The sequence below is a fragment of the Bombina bombina genome, chromosome 6 (assembly GCF_027579735.1).
Source record: "Bombina bombina isolate aBomBom1 chromosome 6, aBomBom1.pri, whole genome shotgun sequence".
NCBI lineage: Eukaryota > Metazoa > Chordata > Amphibia > Anura > Bombinatoridae > Bombina > Bombina bombina.
Genome location: NC_069504.1, coordinates 600,820,041 through 600,846,180, shown reverse-complemented (window position 1 = coordinate 600,846,180; position 26,140 = coordinate 600,820,041). Strand labels below are relative to the sequence as shown.

Below are 26,140 nucleotides of genomic sequence, written 5' to 3'. Positions count from 1 at the left end.
CTGCACTGTCTATTTTTTTGTTCAAAGTCAGGCAGATCTGCCAGATGTTCAATCTTTGTTCAGGCCTTGGTCATAATCAGGTCTAAATTTAACCCACTTGCTCCTCCTTGGAGCCTTACTCTTGTTCTTAAAGTTTTGCAGCAGGCTTTGTTTGAGCCGATGCTTTCGATTTATATCAAGTTGTTATCTTGGAAAGTTTTGTTTTTTTCTGCTCAAAGTCTCAGAGCTTTTGGCTCTGCAGTGTGATCCCCTTACCTTATTTTTCATGCGGATAAAGTGGTCCTTCATACTAAGTTGGGATTCCTCCTAAGGTAGTGTTGGATCACAATATCAATCAGGATATTGTTGTTCTTTTTTTTTGTCACAATCCTTCCTTCTTTTCAGAAGGAACACCTGTTGCATAACCTGGACGTTGTGCATGCTCTAAAAAAAATTATTTCAAGCAACTAAGATTATAGGCAATCTTCAGCTTTGTTTCGTTGGTTTCTCTAGTAGAGTAAGGCTCAGAAGGCCTTTTTACTCTCTGGTTGAGAAGTGTTATCTGGTTAGCTTATGAGACAGCTGGTCAACTGCCTCCTTTGTGAATTATGGCTCTTTCCACTGGAGCTGTCTCTTCTTCCTGGGTTTTCAAAAATAAAGCTTCTGTGGAGCAAATCTGCAAGGGGGCCACATGGTCCTCATTGCATACCTTTCCAAATCTACATTTTGATACTTTTGCCTCGGCTGAGGCTCCTTTTGGGAGAAAAGTTTTTCAAGAGGTGGTGCCTTTTGTTTAGGTCGGCCTGTTCTGTTCTCCCTCCCTTTCGTTCTGTGTCCTCTAGTTTGGGTATGGGCTCCCACTAGTAATTGAAATTAAATTGTGGACTCTCCATGCCATAGGAAAGAAAGCAAAACTTTTGCATACCTGATAAATGTATTTCTTTCCTTGCATGGAGAGTGCACGACCCGCCCTTATTTAAATTTAAGACGGCGGTTTTTGTGTACATACCTCAGGCACCTCTATATCCTTGTGTTATCTTCTTTTTCCGTTTCCTTTGGCCAAATGACTGGTATTCTTCTGCTGGCCAGTTGAATTCCCACTAGTAATTGGAATGAAATCGTGGACTCTCCATGCCCGGAAAGAAATACATATATCAGGTAAGCATACTTTTTTTTTTTTTTGTAATATTAGTTTTTTTTAAATGTTTTTGTAGTGTTAGGATTTTTTGATTTTGTAACTTAGGTTTTTTATTTTTCGTTTTTTTTTTTTTTTTTAAATATAGTAATGTTAGGTTAATTTATAGTTTAATCTTAGTTTTTTTTTTATTTCACAGGTAAGTTTTTTATTTATTTTAAGATAGTTATATTGTAATTTTAATTTAAAGTTAGGGGGTTTCAGGTTTAGGGGTTAATAGTTTAATTTAGTGTTTTGTGATGGGGCCGCTGATTTAGGGGTTAATAGGTTTATTTAGTGTTGGCGATGTGGAGGGCTGGCAGTTTAGGGGTTAATAGGTTTATTATAGTAGTAGTGCTGTGGGGGACCTGTGGTTTAGGGGTTAATAACTTTATTTAGGTGTTAACGTTGGGGGGCTGGCGGTTTAGGGGTTAATAGGTTTATTTAGTGTTGGCTATGTCCGGGGGGGGGTTTATAGGATTAATATAGTATTTGTGATGCGGGGGTTAATAGGTAGTTTATGGGTGTTAGTGTACTTTGTAACATTTTAGTTATGAGTTTTGTGAAACATTTTTGTTTCACAAAATCCATAACTACTGGTCTCAGATAGCAGAATAGATTGTGGCGGTATAGACTATAACGCAAGCATTTTAGCCAGACCGCATAACCTGTAAAACAGGCGCTATGGAAATCCCGGACTCAAAAGCCATTTTTTGAGTGCGGAATGGAGAGTTGCGTAAGGGCTAAAACGCTTGAAGTATAGCTGTACCGTAGCGACTTGTAAAACGGGAGACCTGCATATTCCGCACACAAAGGTCAAATTTTTCAGCGGTAAAGCCGTACCACACAACTTGTAATTTAGGTGAATGTTAATTATGATCAATAATCTGACACACATTGTGATGGTACAGCTTAGTTTGTAACAATTGTATTTTTTGTAACTTTGCAAATTATTTCATTTTTTTATTTTACAGAAATGAGGAAGGAGCCCGAACCAGACGAATGCCATTTTTCTCCACTAAGAATAAAACAAAGATGGTCAATGATTCTGGTATAGAAAAAAAGTATTTCGTAGACACGCACACATCTATACACACACACACACACACACACTCATACATCTAGACACACACTCATGCACACATCTGCACACATCTACACACACACACTCATGCACACATCTAGACACACACATGCACACATCTAGACACATCTGCACACATCTAGACACACACACTCATGCACACATCTAGACACACACACACATGCACACATCTAGACACACACACACACACACACACATGCACACATCTAGACACACACACACACTCATGCACACATCTAGACACATACACACACTCATGCACACATCTAGACACACACTCATGCACACATCTAGACACACACTCATGCACACATCTAGACACACTCATGCACACATCTAGACACACTCATGCACACATCTAGACACACTCATGCACACATCTAGACACACTCATGCACACATCTAGACACACTCATGCACACATCTAGACACACACATGAACATATCTACACACACACTCATGCACACATCTACACACATCTAGACGCACACACTCATGCACACATCTAGACACACACACACACTCATGCACACATCTAGACACACACACACACTCATGCACACATCTAGACACACACACACTCATGCACACATCTAGACACACACACACTCATGCACACATCTGCACACACACACACACACTCATGCACACATCTAGACACGCACACATTTGCACACACACACACTCATGCACACATCTGCACACGCACACATTTGCACACACACACACTCATGCACACATCTAGACACACATGCACACATCTACACACACACACATGAACACATCTACACACACACACACACACTCATGCACACATCTACACACACACTCAAGCACACATCTGCACACATTTACACACACTTATGCACACATCTAGACACACACATGCACACATCTAGACACACACTCATGCACACATCTACACACACACACACTCATGCACACATCTACACACACACACAATCATGCACACATCTAGACACACACACACTCATGCACACATCTACACACACACACACTCATGCACACATCTACACACACACACTCATGCACACATCTAGACACACTCATGCACACATCTAGACACACTCATCCACACATCTAGACACACTCATGCACACATCTACACACACTCATGCACACATCTGCACACATCTTCACACACTCATGCACACATCTGCACATGCACACATCTACACACACACACTCTTGCGCACATGCACACATCTACACACACACTCATGCACACATATACACATACAAACTCGTGCGCACATGCACACATCTATACACACACACACTCATGCTCACATCTGCACATGCACACACCTACACACACACACACACACACACACACACGCTCATGCACACATCTACACACACACACACACACACACTCATGCACACATCTGCACACGCAAACATTTACACACACACACACTCATGCACACATCTGCACACGAACAAATCTACACACACACTCATGCACACATCTGCACACTCACACATCTGCATACACACACTTCTGCACACTTCTGCACACACATATCTGCACACACACACATATATATATACACACACACACACATTCATGCACACATCTGCACACGCAGACATCTACACACTCTCATGCACACATCTGCACACATTTACACATACTCCTGCACACATCTGCACATGCACACATCTACACACACTCTCATGCACACATCTGCATACGCACATCTACACACACACCTACACACGCTCATATATACACACACAACCCTACACAAAGACACACATGCTCATATCTACACACATACACCTACATACACACACACCTCTGCATACACAGACACTGTGGGTTGATGACAATCTATTAAGGCAAGAAGCACACTGAAGTAAAAAAACTGTACTGTAGGAGGGATAACATTTGTGAAAAGTGTAAAAATACACAGAAAAAAGTGAGCAATAAGGTTGTATACTTCAGTAAAATACCTTTGCTACTATCTGTGTTGGGTAGATACAGCTTCCTAAATGTGTGACTAACGTGTAATTAGTTTAGTTTTATTTATTTTGTGAGATTTTTTGAACAGACTGCAAATGTCATAATGTGCACTGCTTCCTTTGCTTAGGGACAAAACTGAGTATTGTGATCTAATGAGGGTGCTTACAGTGTTTTGCAGTTATTAAATGTTGTGTGCCATGATTAAAGTAGAAAACATTTTTAAAGTAAAGCAAATACCATTGGTAATGTTATAGAAGCAGTGAATGCTCAAGACGCACGCTGACATTTATAGGGTGCAACTTAAAATGCAAGGATTCCAGATTAAAGGGATATTGAACTGTAAAAACGTCTTCCCTTTAATATGTCCCTATTTTGCCTGCTAGAGTGGATTAAATTGTTTGCACACAAGTCCTTTAAGTTTATTTTCTCATTTGAAATAGCAGAGTTTCCTGGTGAAACTGTCACCTACACTGAAAATATGATTACTGAAGTATAATATTTAGATGCAGCATCAGAAATCAAACTCCCAGTCGGGGCTGGGAGAGATTGTTGTATCTGAAACAGCTGGTTTTGCTTATTGAATCCCCACCCATAATAAACATTTCAATACCTACGTATTGGTATTTGTGTATAGAGAGATAGCATGAACAGGTCTGCTCTTCATTTAGACTCAGTCATGAATAGTTCATTTAAATGGGCATGTCTTTGAGAACTATGGGTGTTGATTTCACTGAACAAAACCAACCATTTCAAATACATAAATAAGCCTAAATGAACAATATCCCATACATTTAATACTGTCCAGCTGTTTTAAAAGGTTGTTGGGAACACTTGAGGAACACACTTTACAGTGCACTGTCTCTTTAACTCTCTTGTCATTGCCCAGTCTTATTTTTGTGTATAGATATAGGCTACATTGACTCCTGATCTCTGTGTATTTTAGGGCCATCTCTGGAATTTCCCTTATTTTTGAAAGACACTATGGAAGTTCTGTACCTAAATGACAACCAGCTTGAATGTGTACCACAGTCTGTGTGTGGGCTTAAGACTCTAACTGAGCTCTACTTGGGGAAGTAAGTAAATTATTTGGTATCCACTTTAAAATCTAAGAATTCAGAACCAGACAGCATGGAACATTTTGATTATTTTCCACTTGGCTCTGCTTGCTATAGAACTGACATCATTTAAAATGCCCTTTTTTGTGTCCACTCCATTATCCTTGTTATGTTACTTTAGTAACCCTGGCATACGGGAGCTCCCTCCAGAACTGGGCCAGCTGTCAGCTTTGTGGCAATTGGACTTAGAAGATCTCAACATCACAAACCTGCCAGCAGAAATCAGGAAGGAGGGTGAGTGTGAGGAAATGTAGCCTTTCTCTAAATGTTAGATTTAACAACTAATAAAAAATAAAGTTTTTTCAAGGATATCAAAATACATTTGTATTGTTTTCAAACAAAGGTTTTTTTCTTCTTTTCTTTTTTACATTATAATTCTATATCACCAACGCCAAGAGAGTTTTCTTTACATTTAGCAAAAGTATATTTCCTATTTCTTTGACTCCTTTGGGTACTACTTTAAGAGGATGTCAGATCTGGCATTTTCCTTGGAAGATTCATAAAAGTTAAAATTCTGATTATATTTCTGTAGCTCATTGAAGGCTATTTGATGCAAGTCACAATATGCAGAGACAAGTACAGTGTAATATATTCAATAATAGATGTTTATTTTTTGTGTTTATGCAAGTAATACACATTTAGCAAGTATAGCTACTTTAATTCATACTCTGCTATAAACCCCCCACAAAATATGAAATTGAATAAAAGTGTCTCCTCATTTAGTACTTGAGTAGTATATCTCCATATTATATATTTTTGTATATTCCCGTGTGTGAGAATATGAATTTAGTTAAATACAATTTGCATGCTGTGTTATTTAGGTACTGCAATATCAGTGAGTGTAAGGAGCAATGCTTTTTTTACTTGGAATTCAAAAAAGCTATCCCACGCTTTATTAAAAGGCTGCTGAGGTGGACTTTGGTGTATATATTTCTTTCAATCATAATTTATAATAATAAAAAATTAGACGTTATACTTTGATGTTTATTTTCTAATTACATTTTTCTAAATTCACAAAATATTTTGAATGTATAAAGTTAGGTCAGATGCCACTAGAATAAAGCGCATGACCAGCTGTAAGCATAGCTGATGGATTGCAGGTCTATTAGCTTCTACGGGGCTATGAGTCCAATGATCTAAAACTCTCTGCTCAGACGAGATGAACTAACATGTCTCGTCACTACAGCAAGGTCCCTCAAAGAATTCTAGAAACACAAATTTTAGTCCTACATTACAATATAAGGTCCAAAAAAAAGAAATCCCAAAGATATTGTGCGATTTCTGTCCTTCCTGGTGAGGTTTTGATCATTGGACCCTTAGTGTTGTGGTTCAGCCCCTATTTAGGAATCTAACATAGTGAAGCTTTATTCTCATGGTCCTTACAAACTTTATCGCATTTAGTCCGCTGTTACAAGTTTCATGCTTTCAATTGAGTGAATCCCATAATAATTTAATTGCACAATTTACAAAGCTTGTTCTCCACACACAAAAGGAGCCCTGTCACCCAGAGGTTTTAACAGATTTTGCAGTCAGCTGCTTTACCATCTGAAATGTCTCATTATGTTGTAATGTGTTCAATTTCAATTGTCCTGGCACACTTGCAAAAATAATACCAACCGAGAGCCGCAGTGTTTTGTTGTATGACAAAGGGAGCGGATAACCCTAATAAAACACGGCTTTCAGTAGATGTTAATGCTACTTAGTAATGTAATAAAGGAGCAAGTAGATATTTGTGTACCAGGTGCTATTATCCTCTTTGTTACCTGCATTTATTATTTTTTTCATTGTGCACAGTACATATGTATTCTCCTTTATACCTTTAAATAATAAAGAAACACTCAGGTCAAAATTAAACTTATGATTCAGATAGAGCAGACAATTTTAAACAACTTTCCAGTTTATTTCCATTAACAAAATGTGCACAGTATTTTTATATTTACGCTTCTTGAGTCACCAGCACCGACTGAGCATGTGCAAGAATTCAGACTGTATCTACGTATATGCATTTGTGATTGGCTGATGGCTGTCACATGATGCAGTGGGAGTAAAATTTGCCAGAAAAAAAATCTACTTCTCATTTGAATCTCAGACTAAGTGCTATTGCATTGTTTTGTTATCATGCATTTGTTAATTGTGCAAATCTACTGTATTTACTGGTCCTTTAAGTAGAAAAGAGCCGAAGGATGTATTTTCAAATGTAGGTCACTTTACAAGATAAAATAACAGCCATCCTTCTTCTTAACTAGGTGCATGCAGATTTATCTTCTTTACTAGGCGCATGCAGATTTATCTTCTTTACTAGGCGCATGCAGATTTATCTTCTTTACCAGGTGCATGCAGATTTATCTTCTTTACTAGGCGCATGCAGATTTATCTTCTTTACTAGGTGCATGCAGATTTATCTTATTTACTAGGCGCATGCAGATTTATCTTATTTACTAGGTGCATGCAGATTTATCTTCTTTACTAGGTGCATGCAGATTTATCTTCTTTACTAGGTGCATTCAGATTTATCTTCTTTACCAGGTGCATGCAGATTTATCTTCTTTACTAGGCGCATGCAGATTTATCTTCTTTACCAGGTGCATGCAGATTTATCTTCTTTACTAGGCGCATGCAGATTTATCTTCTTTACTAGGCGCATGCAGATTTATCTTCTTTACTAGGCGCATGCAGATTTATCTTCTTTACCAGGTGCATGCAGATGTATCTTCTTTACTAGGCGCATGCAGATTTATCTTCTTTACTAGGCGCATGCAGATTTATCTTCTTTACTAGGTGCATGCAGATGTATCTTATTTACTAGGCGTATGCAGATTTATCTTCTTTACTAGGCGCATGCAGATTTATCTTCTTTACTAGGCGCATGCAGATTTATCTTCTTTACTAGGTGCATGCAGATTTATCTTCTTTACTAGGCGCATGCAGATTTATCTTCTTTACTAGGTGCATGCAGATTTATCTTATTTACTAGGCGCATGCAGATTTATCTTATTTACTAGGTGCATGCAGATTTATCTTCTTTACTAGGTGCATGCAGATTTATCTTCTTTACCAGGTGCATGCAGATTTATCTTCTTTACTAGGCGCATGCAGATTTATCTTCTTTACCAGGTGCATGCAGATTTATCTTCTTTACTAGGCGCATGCAGATTTATCTTCTTTACTAGGCGCATGCAGATTTATCTTCTTTACTAGGCGCATGCAGATTTATCTTCTTTACCAGGTGCATGCAGATGTATCTTCTTTACTAGGCGCATGCAGATTTATCTTCTTTACTAGGCGCATGCAGATTTATCTTCTTTACTAGGTGCATGCAGATGTATCTTATTTACTAGGCGTATGCAGATTTATCTTCTTTACTAGGCGCATGCAGATTTATCTTCTTTACTAGGCGCATGCAGATTTATCTTCTTTACTAGGTGCATGCAGATTTATCTTATTTACTAGGCGCATGCAGATTTATCTTATTTACTAGGTGCATGCAGATTTATCTTCTTTACTAGGTGCATGCAGATTTATCTTCTTTACTAGGTGCATTCAGATTTATCTTCTTTACCAGGTGCATGCAGATTTATCTTCTTTACTAGGTGCATTCAGATTTATCTTCTTTACTAGGTGCATGCAGATTTATCTTCTTTACCAGGTGCATGCAGATTTATCTTCTTTACTAGGCGCATGCAGATTTATCTTCTTTACTAGGCGCATGCAGATTTATCTTCTTTACTAGGTGCATGCAGATGTATCTTCTTTACTAGGTGCATGCAGATGTATCTTCTTTACTAGGTGCATGCAGATGTATCTTCTTTACTAGGCGCATTCAGATGTATCTTCTTTACTAGGCGCATTCAGATTTATCTTCTTTACTAGGCGCATGCAGATTTATCTTCTTTACTAGGCGCATGCAGATTTATCTTCTTTACTAGGCGCATGCAGATGTATCTTCTTTACTAGGCACATGTAGATTTATCCTCTTTGAATAGTTAGTTTATAAACTCCTGTACGTTTATTTCCAGCAATCACATATTGGTCTTTTCTAAAAAAAATGTTGCTTTTGAGGAGTCACTGTCCAGCAATAATGTAGTGGTAGTTCTGTGTATCAGCCAGTGAGAAATCCATCTTTAAATGGACATGAAATTCAAAATTACATTTTTATGGTTTTGGATAAAGCCTGCAATTTTTAGAGACTTTTTTCTTTTTTACTTCTGTTATAAAATTTGATTTATCCTCTTGGTGTACTTTGTTGAAAAGTGTACCTAGGTATTCTCAGGAGCAGCAATACGTTACTGGTAGCTAGCTGCTGATTGGTGGCTGCACACATGCTCCTCTTGTCATTGACTCATCAAATGTGTTCAGTTAGGTCCCAGTAGTACATTGTTGTTCTGGAGCAGACTTTAAACTTTCTGCAAGCAATAGTGAAATAATAAGATGCTCAACCACATAAGGCCCAGTTGTTTGCTACAAAAACACAGTAAACAAATGTTTATGCAATATTGTTTCAACATGTTTAAATAATGCTCTTCCAAATTTTTTCTTTCATGATTCAGATAGAGCAGCAATTTTAAGCAACTTTCTATTTTTTTCCTATTATACATTTTTCTTTGTTCTCTTGGTATCTTTATTTGAAAAGCAAGAATGTAAGCTTAGGAGCCAGCCCATTTTTTGGTTTAGCACTTGGGTAGCGGTTGGTGGGTTTAGTATCCCTTTAAGTATTGTTCTTGGAATGTGTTTTCCACATTTCCACAGCTTCTGTCTTCTCACAATTACATTCTGCTCAGTCCTTAAAGGGACACTAACCCCACGTTTTTTCTTTCATGGTTCAGATAGAACATGCAATTTTAAGCAACTTTCTAATTTACTCCTATTATCAATTTTTCTTTGTTCTCATGTTATCTTGATTTGAAAAAGCAGTAATTAAAGGTTAGGAGCCGGCCCATTTTTTAGTTCAGCACCTTGGTAGAGCTGCTGATTGGTTTGCTACATTTAGCCACAAATCAGCAAGTGCTACCCATGTGCTGAACAAAAAATGGTCTGGCTCTAAAGCTTACAGTACTGCTTTTTCAAATCAAGATAGCATGAGAACAAAGAAAAATTGATAATAGGAGTAAATTAGAAAGGTGCTTAAAATATCATGCTCTATCTGAATCATGAAAGAAAAAAATTGGGTTTAGTATCCCTTTAATAAACCTCATCTTTACATGCACACTAATTTTTAAGCTCACTATTTAATCTAATCTGCTCCCAAGTCTTCCCCTTTATAGAGCTTTGCAATCTCATGGAACTTAGCATGTTCATATTCTCTCAGATTGCGTGTCTGTTCATATGTAAGCAATGTGTCTGATGTTGTACCTCCTTCATGTGATCAGAGTGTTCCCAGATGCTATGTGTCATTCTCAAATATACAGATCTGTAAATACTCATCGACAAGAGCTCGGACAATGATCAAATGCCTGTTCAAACTTCAGTACTGTAGATGTAATCCTGGGAAGCCACAAATGTTCTATAAATGCTACATGTTATTATAGAGTTATACATAAGTTACTCTTCATGTGCTTTGCGTATTATTTCCTTAGGACCAGTAACGGTACTGGCTTATCTTCGTGCTCAGCTGCGGAAAGCAGAGAGGTGTCGTCTGGTGAAGATGATCATTGTGGGTCCTCCTCGGCAGGGGAAGTCAACTCTGTTTGAGGTTCTGCAGACAGGGAAAGCGTCTCAGCAAATCCATGGAGAGAGTACAATCCATACTACTCGATGGGAGCTGCAGAAACCCCTGGGGGCAAGAGCCAAGGTGATCTATTTTCAGATACTTAAAGAGACATGAAAATTTTTCTTTCATGATTCAGATAGAGCATGCAATTCATAAATACCTTTCTAATTTACTTATATTTCTTTCATGTAATTAACAAGAGTCCATGAGCTAGTGACGTATGGGATATACATTCCTACCAGGAGGGGCAAAGTTTCCCAAACCTTAAAATGCCTATAAATACACCCCTCACCACACCCACAAATCAGTTTTACAAACTTTGCCTCCAAGGGAGGTGGTGAAGTAAGTTTGTGCTAGATTCTACGTTGATATGCGCTCCGCAGCAAGTTGGAGCCCGGTTTTCCTCTCAGCGTGCAGTGAATGTCAGAGGGATGTGAAGAGAGTATTGCCTATTGAATGCAGTGATCTCCTTCTACGGGGTCTATTTCATAAGGTTCTCTGTTATCGGTCGTAGAGATTCATCTCTTACCTCCCTTTTCAGATCGACGATATACTCTTATATTTACCATTTCCTCTACTGATTCTCGTTTCAGTACTGGTTTGGCTTTCTACAAACATGTAGATGAGTGTCCTGGGGTAAGTAAGTCTTATTTTCTGTGACACTCTAAGCTATGGTTGGGCACTTTATTTATAAAGTTCTAAATATATGTATTCAAACATTTATTTGCCTTGACTCAGAATGTTCAACTTTCCTTATTTCCAGACAGTCAGTTTCATATTTGGGATTATGCTTTCAATTATCATATTTTTTCTTACCTCAAAAATTTGACTTTTTTCCCTGTGGGCTGTTAGGCTCGCGGGGGCTGAAAATGCTTCATTTTATTGCGTCATTCTTGGCGCGGACTTTTTTGGCGCAAAAATTCTTTTCCGTTTCCGGCGTCATACGTGTCGCCGGAAGTTGCGTCATTTTTGACGTTATTTTGCGCCAAAAATGTCGGCGTTCCGGATGTGGCGTCATTTTTGGCGCCAAAAGCATTTAGGCGCCAAATAATGTGGGCGTCTTATTTGGCGCCAAAAAATATGGGCGTCGCTTTTGTCTCCACATTATTTCAGTCTCATTTTTCATTTGCTTCTGGTTGCTAGAAGCTTGATGTTTGGCATTTTTTTCCCATTCCTGAAACTGTCTTATAAGGAATTTGATCTATTTTGCTTTATATGTTGTTTTTTCTCTTACATATTGCAAGATGTCTCACGTTGCATCTGAGCCAGAAGATACTACAGGAAAACCACTGCCTGCTGGATCTACCAAAGCTAAGTGTATCTGCTGTAAACTTTTGGTAGCTATTCCTCCAGCTGTTGTTTGTAATAATTGTCATGACAAACTTGTTAAAGCAGATAATATTTCCTTTAGTGATGTACCATTGCCTGTTGCAGTTCCCTCAACATCTAAGGTGCAGAATGTTCCTGATAACATAAGAGATTTTGTTTCTGAATCCATAAAGAAGGCTTTGTCTGTTATTTCTCCTTCTAGTAAACGTAAAAAGTCTTTTAAATCTTCTCTCTCTACAGATGAATTTTTAAATGAACACCATCATTCTGATTCTTTGGACTCTTCTGGTTCAGAGGATTCTATCTCAGAGATTGATGCTGATAAATCTTCATATTTATTTAAGATGGAATTTATTCGCTCTTTACTTAAAGAAGTACTAATTGCTTTAGAAATAGAGGATTCTAGTCCTCTTGATACTAATTCTATACGTTTGGATAAGGTTTTTAAAGCTCCTGCGGTTATTCCAGAAGTCTTTCCTGTTCCTAATGCTATTTCTGCAGTAATTGCTAAGGAATGGGATAAATTGGGTAATTCATTTACTCCTTCTAAACGTTTTAAGCAATTATATCCTGTTCCGCCTGACAGGTTAGAATTTTGGGACAAAATCCCTAAAGTTGATGGGGCTATTTCTACCCTTGCTAAACGTACTACCATTCCTACGTCAGATGGTACCTCGTTTAAGGATCCTTTAGATAGAAAAATTGAATCTTTTCTAAGAAAAGCTTATCTATGTTCAGGTAATCTTCTTAGACCTGCTATATCATTGGCTGATGTTGCTGCAGCTTCAACTTTTTGGTTGGAAACTCTAGCGCAACAAGTAACAAATCGTGATTCTCATGATATTATTATTCTTCTCCAGCATGCTAATAATTTCATCTGTGATGCCATTTTTGATATTATTAGAGTTGATGTTAGATTTATGTCTCTGGCTATCTTAGCCAGAAGAGCTTTATGGCTTAAGACCTGGAATGCTGATATGGCTTCTAAATCAACTCTACTTTCCATTTCTTTCCAGGGAAACAAATTATTTGGTTCTCAGTTGGATTCTATTATTTCAACTGTTACTGGTGGGAAAGGAACTTTTTTACCACAGGATAAAAAGTCTAAAGGTAAAAACAGGGCTAACAATCGTTTTCGTTCCTTTCGTTTCAACAAAGAACAAAAGCCTGATCCTTCGTCCTCAGGAGCAGTTTCAGTTTGGAAACCATCTCCAGTCTGGAATAAATCCAAGCCTGCTAGAAAGGCAAAGCCTGCTTCTAAGTTCACATGAAGGTACGGCCCTCATTCCAGTTCAGCTGGTAGGGGGCAGGTTACGTTTTTTCAAAGAAATTTGGATCAATTCTGTTCACAATCTTTGGATTCAGAACATTGTTTCAGAAGGGTACAGAATTGGTTTCAAGATGAGACCTCCTGCAAAGAGATTTTTTCTTTCCCATGTCCCAGTAAATCCAGTGAAAGCTCAAGCATTTCTGAATTGTGTTTCAGATCTAGAGTTGGCTGGAGTAATTATGCCAGTTCCAGTTCCGGAACAGGGGATGGGGTTTTATTCAAATCTCTTCATTGTACCAAAGAAGGAGAATTCCTTCAGACCAGTTCTGGATCTAAAATTATTGAATCGTTATGTAAGGATACCAACGTTCAAGATGGTAACTGTAAGGACTATATTGCCTTTTGTTCAGCAAGGGAATTATATGTCCACAATAGATTTACAGGATGCATATCTGCATATTCCGATTCATCCAGATCATTATCAGTTCCTGAGATTCTCTTTTCTAGACAAGCATTACCAATTTGTGGCTCTACCGTTTGGCCTTGCTACAGCTCCAAGAATTTTCACAAAGATTCTCGGTGCCCTTCTGTCTGTAATCAGAGAACAGGGTATTGTGGTATTTCCTTATTTGGACGATATCTTGGTACTTGCTCAGTCTTTACATTTAGCAGAGTCTCATACGAATCGACTTGTGTTGTTTCTTCAAGATCATGGTTGGAGGATCAATTTACCAAAAAGTTCTTTGATTCCTCAAACAAGGGTAACCTTTCTGGGTTTCCAGATAGATTCAGTGTCCATGACTCTGTCTTTAACAGACAAGAGACGTCTAAAATTGATTACAGCCTGTCGAAACCTTCAGTCTCAATCATTCCCTTCGGTAGCCTTATGCATGGAAATTCTAGGTCTTATGACTGCTGCATCGGACGCGATCCCCTTTGCTCGTTTTCACATGCGACCTCTTCAGCTCTGTATGCTGAACCAATGGTGCAGGGATTACACGAAGATATATCAATTAATATCTTTAAAACCGATTGTTCGGCACTCTCTAACGTGGTGGACAGATCACCTTCGTTTAATTCAGGGGGCTTCTTTTGTTCTTCCGACCTGGACTGTAATTTCAACAGATGCAAGTCTCACAGGTTGGGGAGCTGTGTGGGGATCTCTGACGGCACAAGGAGTTTGGGAATCTCAGGAGGTGAGATTACCGATCAATATCTTGGAACTCCGTGCAGTTTTCAGAGCTCTTCAGTTTTGGCCTCTTCTGAAGAGAGAATCGTTCATTTGTTTTCAGACAGACAATGTCACAACTGTGGCATACATCAATCATCAAGGAGGGACTCACAGTCCTCTGGCTATGAAAGAAGTATCTCGAATTTTGGTTTGGGCGGAATCCAGCTCCTGTCTAATCTCTGCGGTTCATATCCCAGGTGTAGACAATTGGGAAGCGGATTATCTCAGTCGCCAAACGTTGCATCCGGGCGAATGGTCTCTTCACCCAGAGGTATTTCTTCAGATTGTTCAAATGTGGGGGCTCCCAGAGATAGATCTGATGGCCTCTCATCTAAACAAGAAACTTCCCAGGTATCTGTCCAGATCCCGGGATCCTCAGGCGGAGGCAGTGGATGCATTATCACTTCCTTGGAAGTATCATCCTGCCTATATCTTTCCGCCTCTAGTTCTTCTTCCAAGAGTAATCTCCAAGATTCTGAGGGAATGCTCGTTTGTTCTGCTAATAGCTCCGGCATGGCCTCACAGGTTTTGGTATGCGGATCTTGTCCGGATGGCATCTTGCCAACCATGGACTCTTCCGTTAAGACCAGACCTTCTGTCACAAGGTCCTTTTTTCCATCCGGATCTGAAATCCTTAAATTTAAAGGTATGGAGATTGAACGCTTGATTCTTGGTCATAGAGGTTTCTCTGACTCCGTGATTAATACTATGTTACAGGCTCGTAAATCTGTATCTCGAGAGATATATTATAGAGTCTGGAAGACTTATATTTCTTGGTGTCTTTCTCATCATTTTTCTTGGCATTCTTTTAGAATACCGAGAATTTTACAGTTTCTTCAGGATGGTTTAGATAAGGGTTTGTCCGCAAGTTCTTTGAAAGGACAAATCTCCGCTCTTTCTGTTCTTTTTCACAGAAAGATTGCTATTCTTCCTGATATTCATTGTTTTGTACAAGCTTTGGTTCGTATAAAACCTGTCATTAAGTCAATTTCTCCTCCTTGGAGTTTGAATTTGGTTCTGGGAGCTCTTCAAGCTCCTCCGTTTGAACCTATGCATTCATTGGACATTAAATTACTTTCTTGGAAAGTTTTGTTCCTTTTGGCCATCTCTTCTGCTAGAAGAGTTTCTGAATTATCTGCTCTTTCGTGTGAGTCTCCTTTTCTGATTTTTCATCAGGATAAGGCGGTGTTGCGAACTTCTTTTGAATTTTTACCTAAAGTTGTGAATTCCAACAACATTAGTAGAGAAATTGTGGTTCCTTCATTATGTCCTAATCCTAAGAATTCTAAGGAGAAATCATTGCATTCTTTGGATGTTGTTAGAGCTTTGAAATATTATGTTGAAGCTACGAAATCTTTCCGTAAGACTTCTAGTCTATTTGTTATCTTTTCCGGTTCTAGGAAAGGCCAGAAAGCTTCTGCCATTTCTTTGGCATCTTGGTTGAAATCTTTAATTCATCTTGCCTATGTTGAGTCGGGTAAAATTCCGCCTCAGAGAATTACAGCTCATTCTACTAGGTCAGTATCTACTTCCTGGGCGTTTAGGAATGAAGCTTCGGTTGACCAGATCTGCAAAGCAGCAACTTGGTCCTCTTTGCATACTTTTACTAAATTCTACCATTTTGATGTATTTTCTTCTTCTGAAGCAGTTTTTGGTAGAAAAGTTCTTCAGGCAGCGGTTTCAGTTTGAATCTTCTGCTTATGTTTTTTGTTAAACTTTATTTTGGGTGTGGATTATTTTCAGCAGGAATTGGCTGTCTTTATTTTATCCCTCCCTCTCTAGTGACTCTTGTGTGGAAAGATCCACATCTTGGGTAGTCATTATCCCATACGTCACTAGCTCATGGACTCTTGTTAATTACATGAAAGAAAACATAATTTATGTAAGAACTTATCTGATAAATTCATTTCTTTCATATTAACAAGAGTCCATGAGGCCCACCCTTTTTTGTGGTGGTTATGATTTTTTTGTATAAAGCACAATTATTCCAATTCCTTATTTTATATGCTTCGCACTTTTTTTCTTATCACCCCACTTCTTGGCTATTCGTTAAACTGATTTGTGGGTGTGGTGAGGGGTGTATTTATAGGCATTTTAAGGTTTGGGAAACTTTGCCCCTCCTGGTAGGAATGTATATCCCATACGTCACTAGCTCATGGACTCTTGTTAATATGAAAGAAATGAATTTATCAGGTAAGTTCTTACATAAATTATGTTTTTCACATTTTCTTCATTTTCTTGCTATCTTTTTGTTGAAAAGTAGGAGCGCGTAAGCTCCACGTGTCTGGAACACTATATTGCAGCAGTTATGCAAGAATGTTATTTATTTGCAACAACACGAGATGGCATGTAGTTCTCTAGAGACCTACCTAGGTATATTTTCAACAAAGTGTGCCATGGGAACAAAGCAGATGTGATAACAGAAGGGAAATATATAATAAAATGTGTTTGCTCTGTCTGAATCACAAAAGAAACATTTGGGGTTTGCTATCCCTTTAATATGTATGTCTATCTCAAAAGGGACATTAGTGCCAACTGTTTTATGTGTTTAGTTTTTGGTTTGCAAAATATTAAAATGTACCCTCTAAATACAGTGGAATAGCGTTAGATTTAAAGGGATATTAAACACTAAATACATTTTATAACCATAGTATGGAGGTTATTCCCCGCCTTCCTCTAGTCATGGGTGCTGCCATGTTGAAATTATCTTTCACTACATTGCAGTATTGACCTGTTTGCACATGTGCAGCAACTCTCCTTCAGAAACTTGCAGTGTAATCTTGGTTCCAACGCGGTAGCACCCATGGTTAGAGCGGGGTGCAGGAAATGCATTTAGTGTACCTTTAAACTACTTTCACATAAACTTTATTATGCAAAAAAAATGTTTTTGGTATAATATTAATTGCTGCTCATTCATGTGGACAAAAAAAATATTTCATGTGCCTTTAAGTAAGGCTGTGCACATATATGGCAAAATCCTAGATTTAGAGAAGTTAGGTTTGTTATTTAGAATTAGGAGCATAAAGCAAAACAACTTCTCCTTCTATTGAGGAATATCAATTCAGAGTGAAATTTTAACCACATCCATTAATACTGATAATGAGATGAGATTCCGGTGACTTTGACTGTAAGATGTTTTCAAGTAATTTATAAGTATTTTGGTTTGGAATTATGAAACCAAATGAAAGTTACAATTCAGTGACCTCTTGTAAATGTGGCGATGCATTGATTAGTACTTATTTGCTCACGTTCTCTCTTGATAGCACATGAAGCTTAGAAGTATTCTATACACTTGGGCCTAACTTCATGTTCTTTGTTTCTGATCATGAAAAAAAAAAATTAAACAGGAAGTGCAAAAAGTTTTCAGCTGTAGAACATGGTAAATCCATGATACTTCCATTCATTAGAGGAGGTAAGGGCTTATGACTTGATGTTCTAAAGATTGCTGGGTCCGCCGAGAAATCTTAATTTTAGTCTCGCTGGTTTTGCAAAGCTCCTGCCGAAATGTTATAAAACCAATTGGGCTGACCCTCACTGTAATAATGAACTAAGTGAATATATATAATATACTATTTATAATATAATATGTGTGTATGTATGTATATATATATATATATATATATATATATATATATATATATATATGTGTATGTAACATACTAAATACACATGTATAATATTCCCCACAATCCCATAGCTGATATATGTTTATTATTCTTGTACAAGCTTCACTATTGTATTGTATCAAGAGTTTTAGTTTCAGTTCACACACGTAAATTGTATTGTCAGTCGCAGGGAACCTTTGCACCCCATAGTGCAGTGTAGTAAATCACCACTTTGTGAGACTGCCTTCAAATAACAATTTGACCAATTTTGAATATTTCACCTTCAATTTTGATTGTGATATAAAGACTTTTTCAATAAAGCTATTGTGACGATGCTTTGAACATCAAACCGATAATGAGTTATTTCAGAATGCTTAGATCATACTTCAAGCTGTCTTTAATATTAAAAAAAAAACTTTGAGGACCAAATAATGTCTGAGGTTTCACAGTAACTAGGGCAAGAAGACAGGATGTGTGTCGTTCATAATGAACTACATTTTCCAATGAGTAAGACCCACATTTTATTATGATATCACATAAAATGTGATCGTTAAACTGAGACTTTCTCGCAGCGTATAAAGTTACCTGACAAACTCACCTCTGTATGTATCAATAATATGAGCTTATGGGTTGAAGTGGTGACATCAGCATTGGGACATCATCCAGGTGTCTGCTGTTTATCAGCTCTCACCTTTGCCAGAAAGGCCACTTTTACAGATCAGTCACTTGGTATTCAAAAAACGTTTCTAGCAGACGTGGAGTGAGCTGTAGTAAATATCATAGGTGGTTGCTTCCAATTTCCTGTTTGGATATTGTAGGGATTTTGCTAATTAGTCCAGGATCTGTTTTTCTTTCCCTTTGCCTTAAAGGGACAGTATACACTCATTTTCATATAACTGCATGTAATAGACACTACTATAAAGAATAAGATGCACAGATACTGATATAAAAATCCAGTATAAAACTGTTTAAAAACGTACTTAGAAGCTCTCAGTTTAGCTTTGTTGAAAAGGTCACTGGAAAGCCCACTGCAAGTGGCAAATAAGACACTCCCCCCCTCCCCCTTCTTTTGCATATGAAAAGACCCTTTACACAAACAGGAGCAAGCTGGAGAAGGTAGCTGACGGTATTCTCATAAAACTTTAGGGCTTGGTTAGGAGTCTGAAAATCCGAGCAATGTTATTTAAAAATAAGCAAAACTAAACATTTAAAAAAAAAAAAAACTTCATGGACTATATAAATAGATCATCTACAAAACATTTATGCAAAGAAAAAAATAGTGTATAATGTCCCTGTATGGATGAGAGAAGCAGCAGTCTAGGCACATTGATTAATCCAGAGGCCCAGTCCAGTTTTTAGTTCCAGTGTCAGCTCGTTTGAACTTGTGGAATTCTTATTTCCAAGGACTCACAAATTAAAAATATTCAGGAGCGGCTTCTTATTTCAGATTTTGCATTGGAACAATACAGGTCTTAATTTTACTGCTAATTATAATCACTCTTTCCAGATTATCTGAGCTTGTATGTGGGTCCACGTATGATTGTATACTCGCAGAGCAAAGAATAACCTGAATTTAACCTCTGGTGTGCTTGTCTCTCTGTTAGTTTGTAAAGCTGTGATCATCCTTAATGCAGTCTTCATTTTAGGGCCTCTTTCTTTTTAAGTAGGTCGATTCTGTGCAATTCAGTGTGTGGGATATTGGAGGTTCCTCTGCCATGTGCACAGTAAACCAGTGCTTCTTCACAGACAAGGCCCTTTATGTGGTGGTGTGGAACCTTGCACTAGGGGAAGAGGCTGTTGCCAACCTCCAATTCTGGCTGCTAAACATTGAGGTAAGAGGTTGCTGTGGGCTGAAGCCATTTTAGTCCTCTGTAAGTGAGCAAGTTAAAAAGGCAGCTTAAAGGGACATGAAACCCAACATTTTTATTTAATTATTTAAATAGAGAATACAATTTAAAAAATAGTTTCCAGTTTAGTTCTGTTATCAAATTTGCTTTGTTCTCATGCTATTCTTTGTTGAAGAGATATCTAGAAAGGCAGCGTGCACACGTCTGAAGCACTACATAACAGGAAATAGTGCTGCCATCTAGTGCGCTAGTTAATGTATAACGGTGTTGAGAAATTGCTGCCATTTATTACTGCAGACACGTGCACACTCCTGAGCTTACCTTCTTGCTTTTCAACAAAAAAAACAGACAATTTGATAATAGAAGTAAATGGTAAAGTTGTTTAAAAATGTTTGTTTTATCTGAATCATGAAAACATTTTTTTTTGTTTTATGTCCCTTTAATCATCCCAGACCTATTAAAAAGAATTGGATGTTTTAAATTATTTCTACAATCAGTTAAATCCTAGAACGCTTGATGAGGCGCCTTGCTGATATAACACAAGAAATAGTTGCATAAAATTTACATTTACTTATAATAGAACTGAAATGTTTCCGATTTGAATAATTTCGATCCTGCAATATGCTTAAAATAGCACAAGCAATTCTATTAAAAGGTCATCCTGTTTCATGGGAACATGTCAATTTGTTTTCCATGCCTGCTCAGCTAAGCCTACCTATATATGCTTTTTCACAAACGATACTGAGTGAACAAAGCAAATTATATAATAGAAGTAAATTGGAAAGTTGATTAAAACGGCATTCTCTTGTATTTGATGTATTTACAGTACTATGTATAGCCCTTTTTCTTGCTCTGTCCCTTTCAGGCCAAAGCTCCTAATGCTGTGGTCCTTGTAGTGGGGACGCATCTTGATTTCATTGAGACCAAGTTCCGGTTGGAGAGAATTGCAACCCTTCGTGCCTATGTGCTGGCGTTGTGCCGCTCGCCATCTGGATCCCGGGCTACAGGTTTTCCAGACATCACAATCAAAAACCTACAGTGAGTGTTGCTGTAGCTGCAAGTCCCAGAGCTCACAGACAACACTGGCTAGGAGCAAATCCCACTTAGTTATATGGGGACAATTTTATGTTATTTGTGTCAGTTTCTGCTCCATGGCAGTAATGTAAAGTTCCCCTGTCACAAGCGCAGCAGCTTCACAACACACCTGCATTAGATACTCAGGTGGGGTAAACATTGTGCAATGGTTTGCATTTAGTCACTAGTCATTTTCACTCCTACACATTCCCTTTCGTTGCTTATATTTATACAAGAATTTACTAAGTCTTATTGTTTGATGATGGTATGTTTTTGGTATGCACCACTGAGATAATAGAACAACAGAACAGATTGTGAGATGCTGGCCTTTTAACCTTGTGGGTGGGTATGTTATCTCCTTTTATTAGCATGGTGGCAGCAATAAAACATTTTAACCCTTTATGGACCTAGGGGTTTTTAGTAATCAGAAAATTACTTCACATGTATAATATGCTTTGAGTAAACTGGGATTCCTATTTTTTTTCACCTAATATACCACTAAATGTTCAAACCTTTATTTATCTATGTCCCTAATTAGCTACAGCAAATGATGGAAGAAAAATAATACTAAAGATGCTGAGCAAAAAACCCCAGATTTTGCCAACAAAATGAAAAGTGTAAATGCTTAAAAAATGTATTATTCACAAAGTCTTGTGCAGTGTTTAGTTGCTGATATTTATACAGAACATTTATAGAAAAATAAATGTCCCTTTAAGGGACAGAAGTATTATAAAGACTGAAGTTAAAGGGACAGTCTACATCAGAATTTTTATTGTTTTAAAAGATAGATAATCCCTTTATTACCCATTCCCCAGTTTTGCATAACCAACACAGTTATATTAATATACTTTTAACCTCTGTGATTATCTTGTATCTAAGCCTCTGCAAACTGACCCTTTATTTCAGTTGTTTTGACAGACTTGCAGTTTAGCCAATCAGTGCCTGCTCCCAGATAACTTCACGTGCATGAGCACAGTGTTATCTATATGAAACACATGAACTCACACCCTCTAGTGGTGAAAAACTGTTAAAATGCATTCTGAAAAGAGGTGGTCTTCAAGGTCTAAGAAATTAGCATATGAACCTCCTAGGTTAAGCTTTTAACTAAGAATACCAAGAGAACAAAGAAAAATTGGTGATAAAAGTAAATTGGAAAATTGTTTAAAATTACTTGCCCTATCTGAATAATGAAAGTTTATTTACTTTAAGTATTATTCTTAAAATAAGGCTATTCATATGCAAAGACATTTACTGCAGTTGTGTTTATGGCGTAATGTGATTTATTTTTTGCAGTGAGCTCTCTTGCAAAACTCTGGAGGGGTTGGATGGTCTGCGCCAACTTATTTTTAATGCTGCTTGCAATATGAAGGATGTGGGAAGTACAATTGGGTCCCAGAAACTAGTTGGGAGACTGGTAAGTGTTTAATGCAGATATTCCAGATGGTTCAGAGACCAAGAAGTCATTGCCTATGTCTTTACCATCACATATTGTTTCTAGTCTCAGTCTGCACTTGGTCACATGTAGGTTTTCTTTTATTATTTGATATGCTTTGTTCCCTTGAGATTATTTGTTGAAAAGGACACCTAGGTATAGGCTCAGGAGCTGCTGATTGGTGGCTTCACATATATGCCTCATCTTATTGGCTCACCCAATTTATTAACTAGTTCACAGTAATGCATTGCTGCGTCTTAAACAAAGGATAACAAGAGAATGAAACAAATTAGATAATAGAAGTAAACTGGAAAGTTGTTTAAAATTCGATTCTCTATCAGACACATGAAAGAAAGATTCTAGTTGTCATTGCAAAAGTTATTTCACATAATTGTATAGTTTAATCTACTTTATAATATAAATGTATATGTTTTTGTGAATATAAATATATAGGAAAACACATTTAAATAGTTGCAGTTAAAGGGCCACTAAACCCAAAATCTTTCTTTCATGATTCAGATAGAGAATAGAAATTTAAACAACATTACAATTTACTTCCATTATTTATTTTGCTTCAATTTTTAAATATCCTTAGTTGAAGAAAAAGCAATGCACATGGTGAGCCAATCACACGATGCTTCTATGTTCTCTATATAGGATGGTGGAACAAAGCATTGTCTGGGCATGCAAAGGGTTACAGTTACTAAAAGCAAGCAATACCAGATTATTAAAATCAAACAAATTGTAGTATTTGAGCAGTTTCATCATTATTTATTGATCTATTTATTTATGTTTAATAACGTTTAGCATTTTTTTAAAGTGGTGTCAGTTGGCCTCAAATAAACTAACGAGGCAACTGAAGGCTCCTTAGTTTCTGTGCTTCTGAGCTCACTGCTCCTGTGAGGTTACATTTTTTTCTTTATGAATCTCACAATTGCTTATGAAATAAATTCTAGCAGATATTATCCTGCCAGTTCTATACATTTTGTTGAATTCTAGCTCTGCCTGTCCCATACTTTGACTCAAGCCACATGCTACATTGTCTTATTGAGTATACACACTAATTATAATAAAATAGTAGTCTAATAAAAGGTTTTACTGTGCCATGAAATAAAACTGTTATTGACAACTTCCTCCTGGTTAACCTTGCATGATCAAGAAAAAAGGTCTTTCAGGATTATCTAGTGAATGACATTGGTTCCATCATTATAGTTACAGATTTCACTTTTTGTACTTGCAGATTCCCCGATGTTATTTGAACCTGCAGGAGGCGGTGCTAGCCGAGCAAAAGAGGCGGAGCCAAGAGGACCATGTCCAATATCTGACAGATGAGAGGATAGCACAGATAATTGAACAGAACCCAGGAAATGATATTCAAGATTATGAGGATATGCAGGCTGGTATGGGAAATATAGGAGCACATCATAGCTGCAAATATTTTCTGAAATGAAGACATTTCTATTTACTAAAACATTTGGATAATATATTTAAATAATTCAGACCATGGGATTATATATGATCTTGTTGAATTGACAAAAGTGTTTTTGATTTTTGTAACTATGTATTTAATTCTACTAATCATACTGTATTAAATTATTTGTTTCTGCCCATAACAACAGACATTGCTTAAAGCATGGCCCCTTGGTTATTGATATTTGGAGTGTGTGTCATGACTACCAATGTCAGTGTCTTTCTAACATTGAACCACAACTATTACATTGGCATGAACTATGTTAGGGTTTTTAAAGAGCATTAATATCAGAACTAGCTACATTTTGGTCCCATTTGAAACTATGAACATGCCATGCTATTGATAAACTTTAATTTAGTATATCATCTAATAAAGTAAATCAAATCTTAACACCATGCCTGCTAATTAATAATATACATAAAGCTGTGAGTAGTGACAATGACATGTAAAAGGTCCCTCTTTCCCCATACAGCTCTTACTACTTTCTCATCCTACTTTGGTAAATAATATTTTATGGACTACTGAGAAGCAGTGTTATGTTCTACTTTGTAAATAGTAAAATGTTCTACTTAAAGTGATGGTAAACTCTCCCCTTTATAAAATCAGATCCGGTATGTTAGTGATATTTTAGATACCGTTTAGATTAATCAGTTGTAATGCCAATCAGCGCACTCCCCATATGGCACTTTTGTTGTAGCTAGAGTGCTGATTGGAGAACCCAGATTATGTTTCTTGTATGTCTTGTGTCAGTATATAGCTTTGTATTGTTTTGCATTCCTTGACTCTTGTATTACGGTTTTGTAAACATGTTCCTTACCTTTGTCTACTTTGTTTGCTGTAGCTATCGGGTTCTTGATTGAGACGGGTACTTTGCTTCACTTCCCGGACACTAGTCACGGTCTTAGGAACCTCTACTTTTTGGATCCGGTCTGGTTATCAGAGTGTTTAGAGAGAATTATCAACATTAAGAGTTCCAAGTCTGTAGCTCGAAATGGGGTTATCAAGACAGAGGATCTCCGAATGCTTCTGGTTGGCACTGGATTCACCAAGGAGACAGAGGAGCAGTACTTCCAGTTCCTGGCAAAGTTTGAGATTGCTCTGCCTGTTGCTAATAACAGGTTAGTGAACAGTATTATCACCAAATGTGTGGCATCTTAGTATATAACATTTATTAAAAATTATATGTGACTTACACTGTGTTTGAGACCTGTTTTTATTACAGTACTGTTTCCCCTATGTCAGCCATTGTTTTAACTCTGGTATAAAGGTATACAGTCTTCTCTACAAACAAAAAAAAACTGATGAAGCTACTTGTATATTAAATAAATATCTGATATGTTCTGCTTAAAGGGATATAAACATTCCTGTATTAAAATGTTGTTTATTGAAAATAATAGCTGTTTTCTTTTGAAAAAAATGAACCATGCAAGAAGAAAGAAAAATCCTAAATTCCTCTTCTGGAAAACTCGGAAAACACTGTTGCCACCAGCATTTTTCAACACTTTACATTTGTGTGTGTGTGTGTGTGTGTGTGCGCTATCTACTTAAAGGGACATGAAACCCAATTTTTATCTAATTTGCTTCATTATCTTGATATCCTTTGCTGAAAAGCATATCTAGATAGGTTCAGTAGCTGCTGATTGGTGGCTGCACATAGATGCCTTGTGTGATTGGCTCACCTATGTGCATTGATATTTCTTCAACAAAGGATATCTAAAAACTGAAGCAAATTAGATAATAGAAGTAAATGAGAATGTTGTTTACATTTGAATTCTCTATCTGAATTATGAAAGAAAAATGTTGGGTTGAA

At 37.3% G+C, this 26,140-nt stretch overlaps 1 protein-coding gene across 1 annotated transcript in view; it reads left to right on the top strand.

The window, feature by feature from the left end:
* The window catches only part of LRRK1 (leucine rich repeat kinase 1), a 395,700-nt gene that overhangs the window by 231,208 nt on the left and 138,352 nt on the right, over window positions 1-26,140 (top strand). The window contains exons 12-20 of the mRNA XM_053717594.1: window positions 2,128-2,204; window positions 5,193-5,322; window positions 5,486-5,598; window positions 10,938-11,152; window positions 20,174-20,338; window positions 21,219-21,391; window positions 22,721-22,841; window positions 24,100-24,259; window positions 25,172-25,448. Of these exons, the coding sequence (XP_053573569.1) occupies window positions 2,128-2,204; window positions 5,193-5,322; window positions 5,486-5,598; window positions 10,938-11,152; window positions 20,174-20,338; window positions 21,219-21,391; window positions 22,721-22,841; window positions 24,100-24,259; window positions 25,172-25,448 (1,431 nt within the window). The remainder of the gene's footprint in view (window positions 1-2,127; window positions 2,205-5,192; window positions 5,323-5,485; window positions 5,599-10,937; window positions 11,153-20,173; window positions 20,339-21,218; window positions 21,392-22,720; window positions 22,842-24,099; window positions 24,260-25,171; window positions 25,449-26,140) is intronic.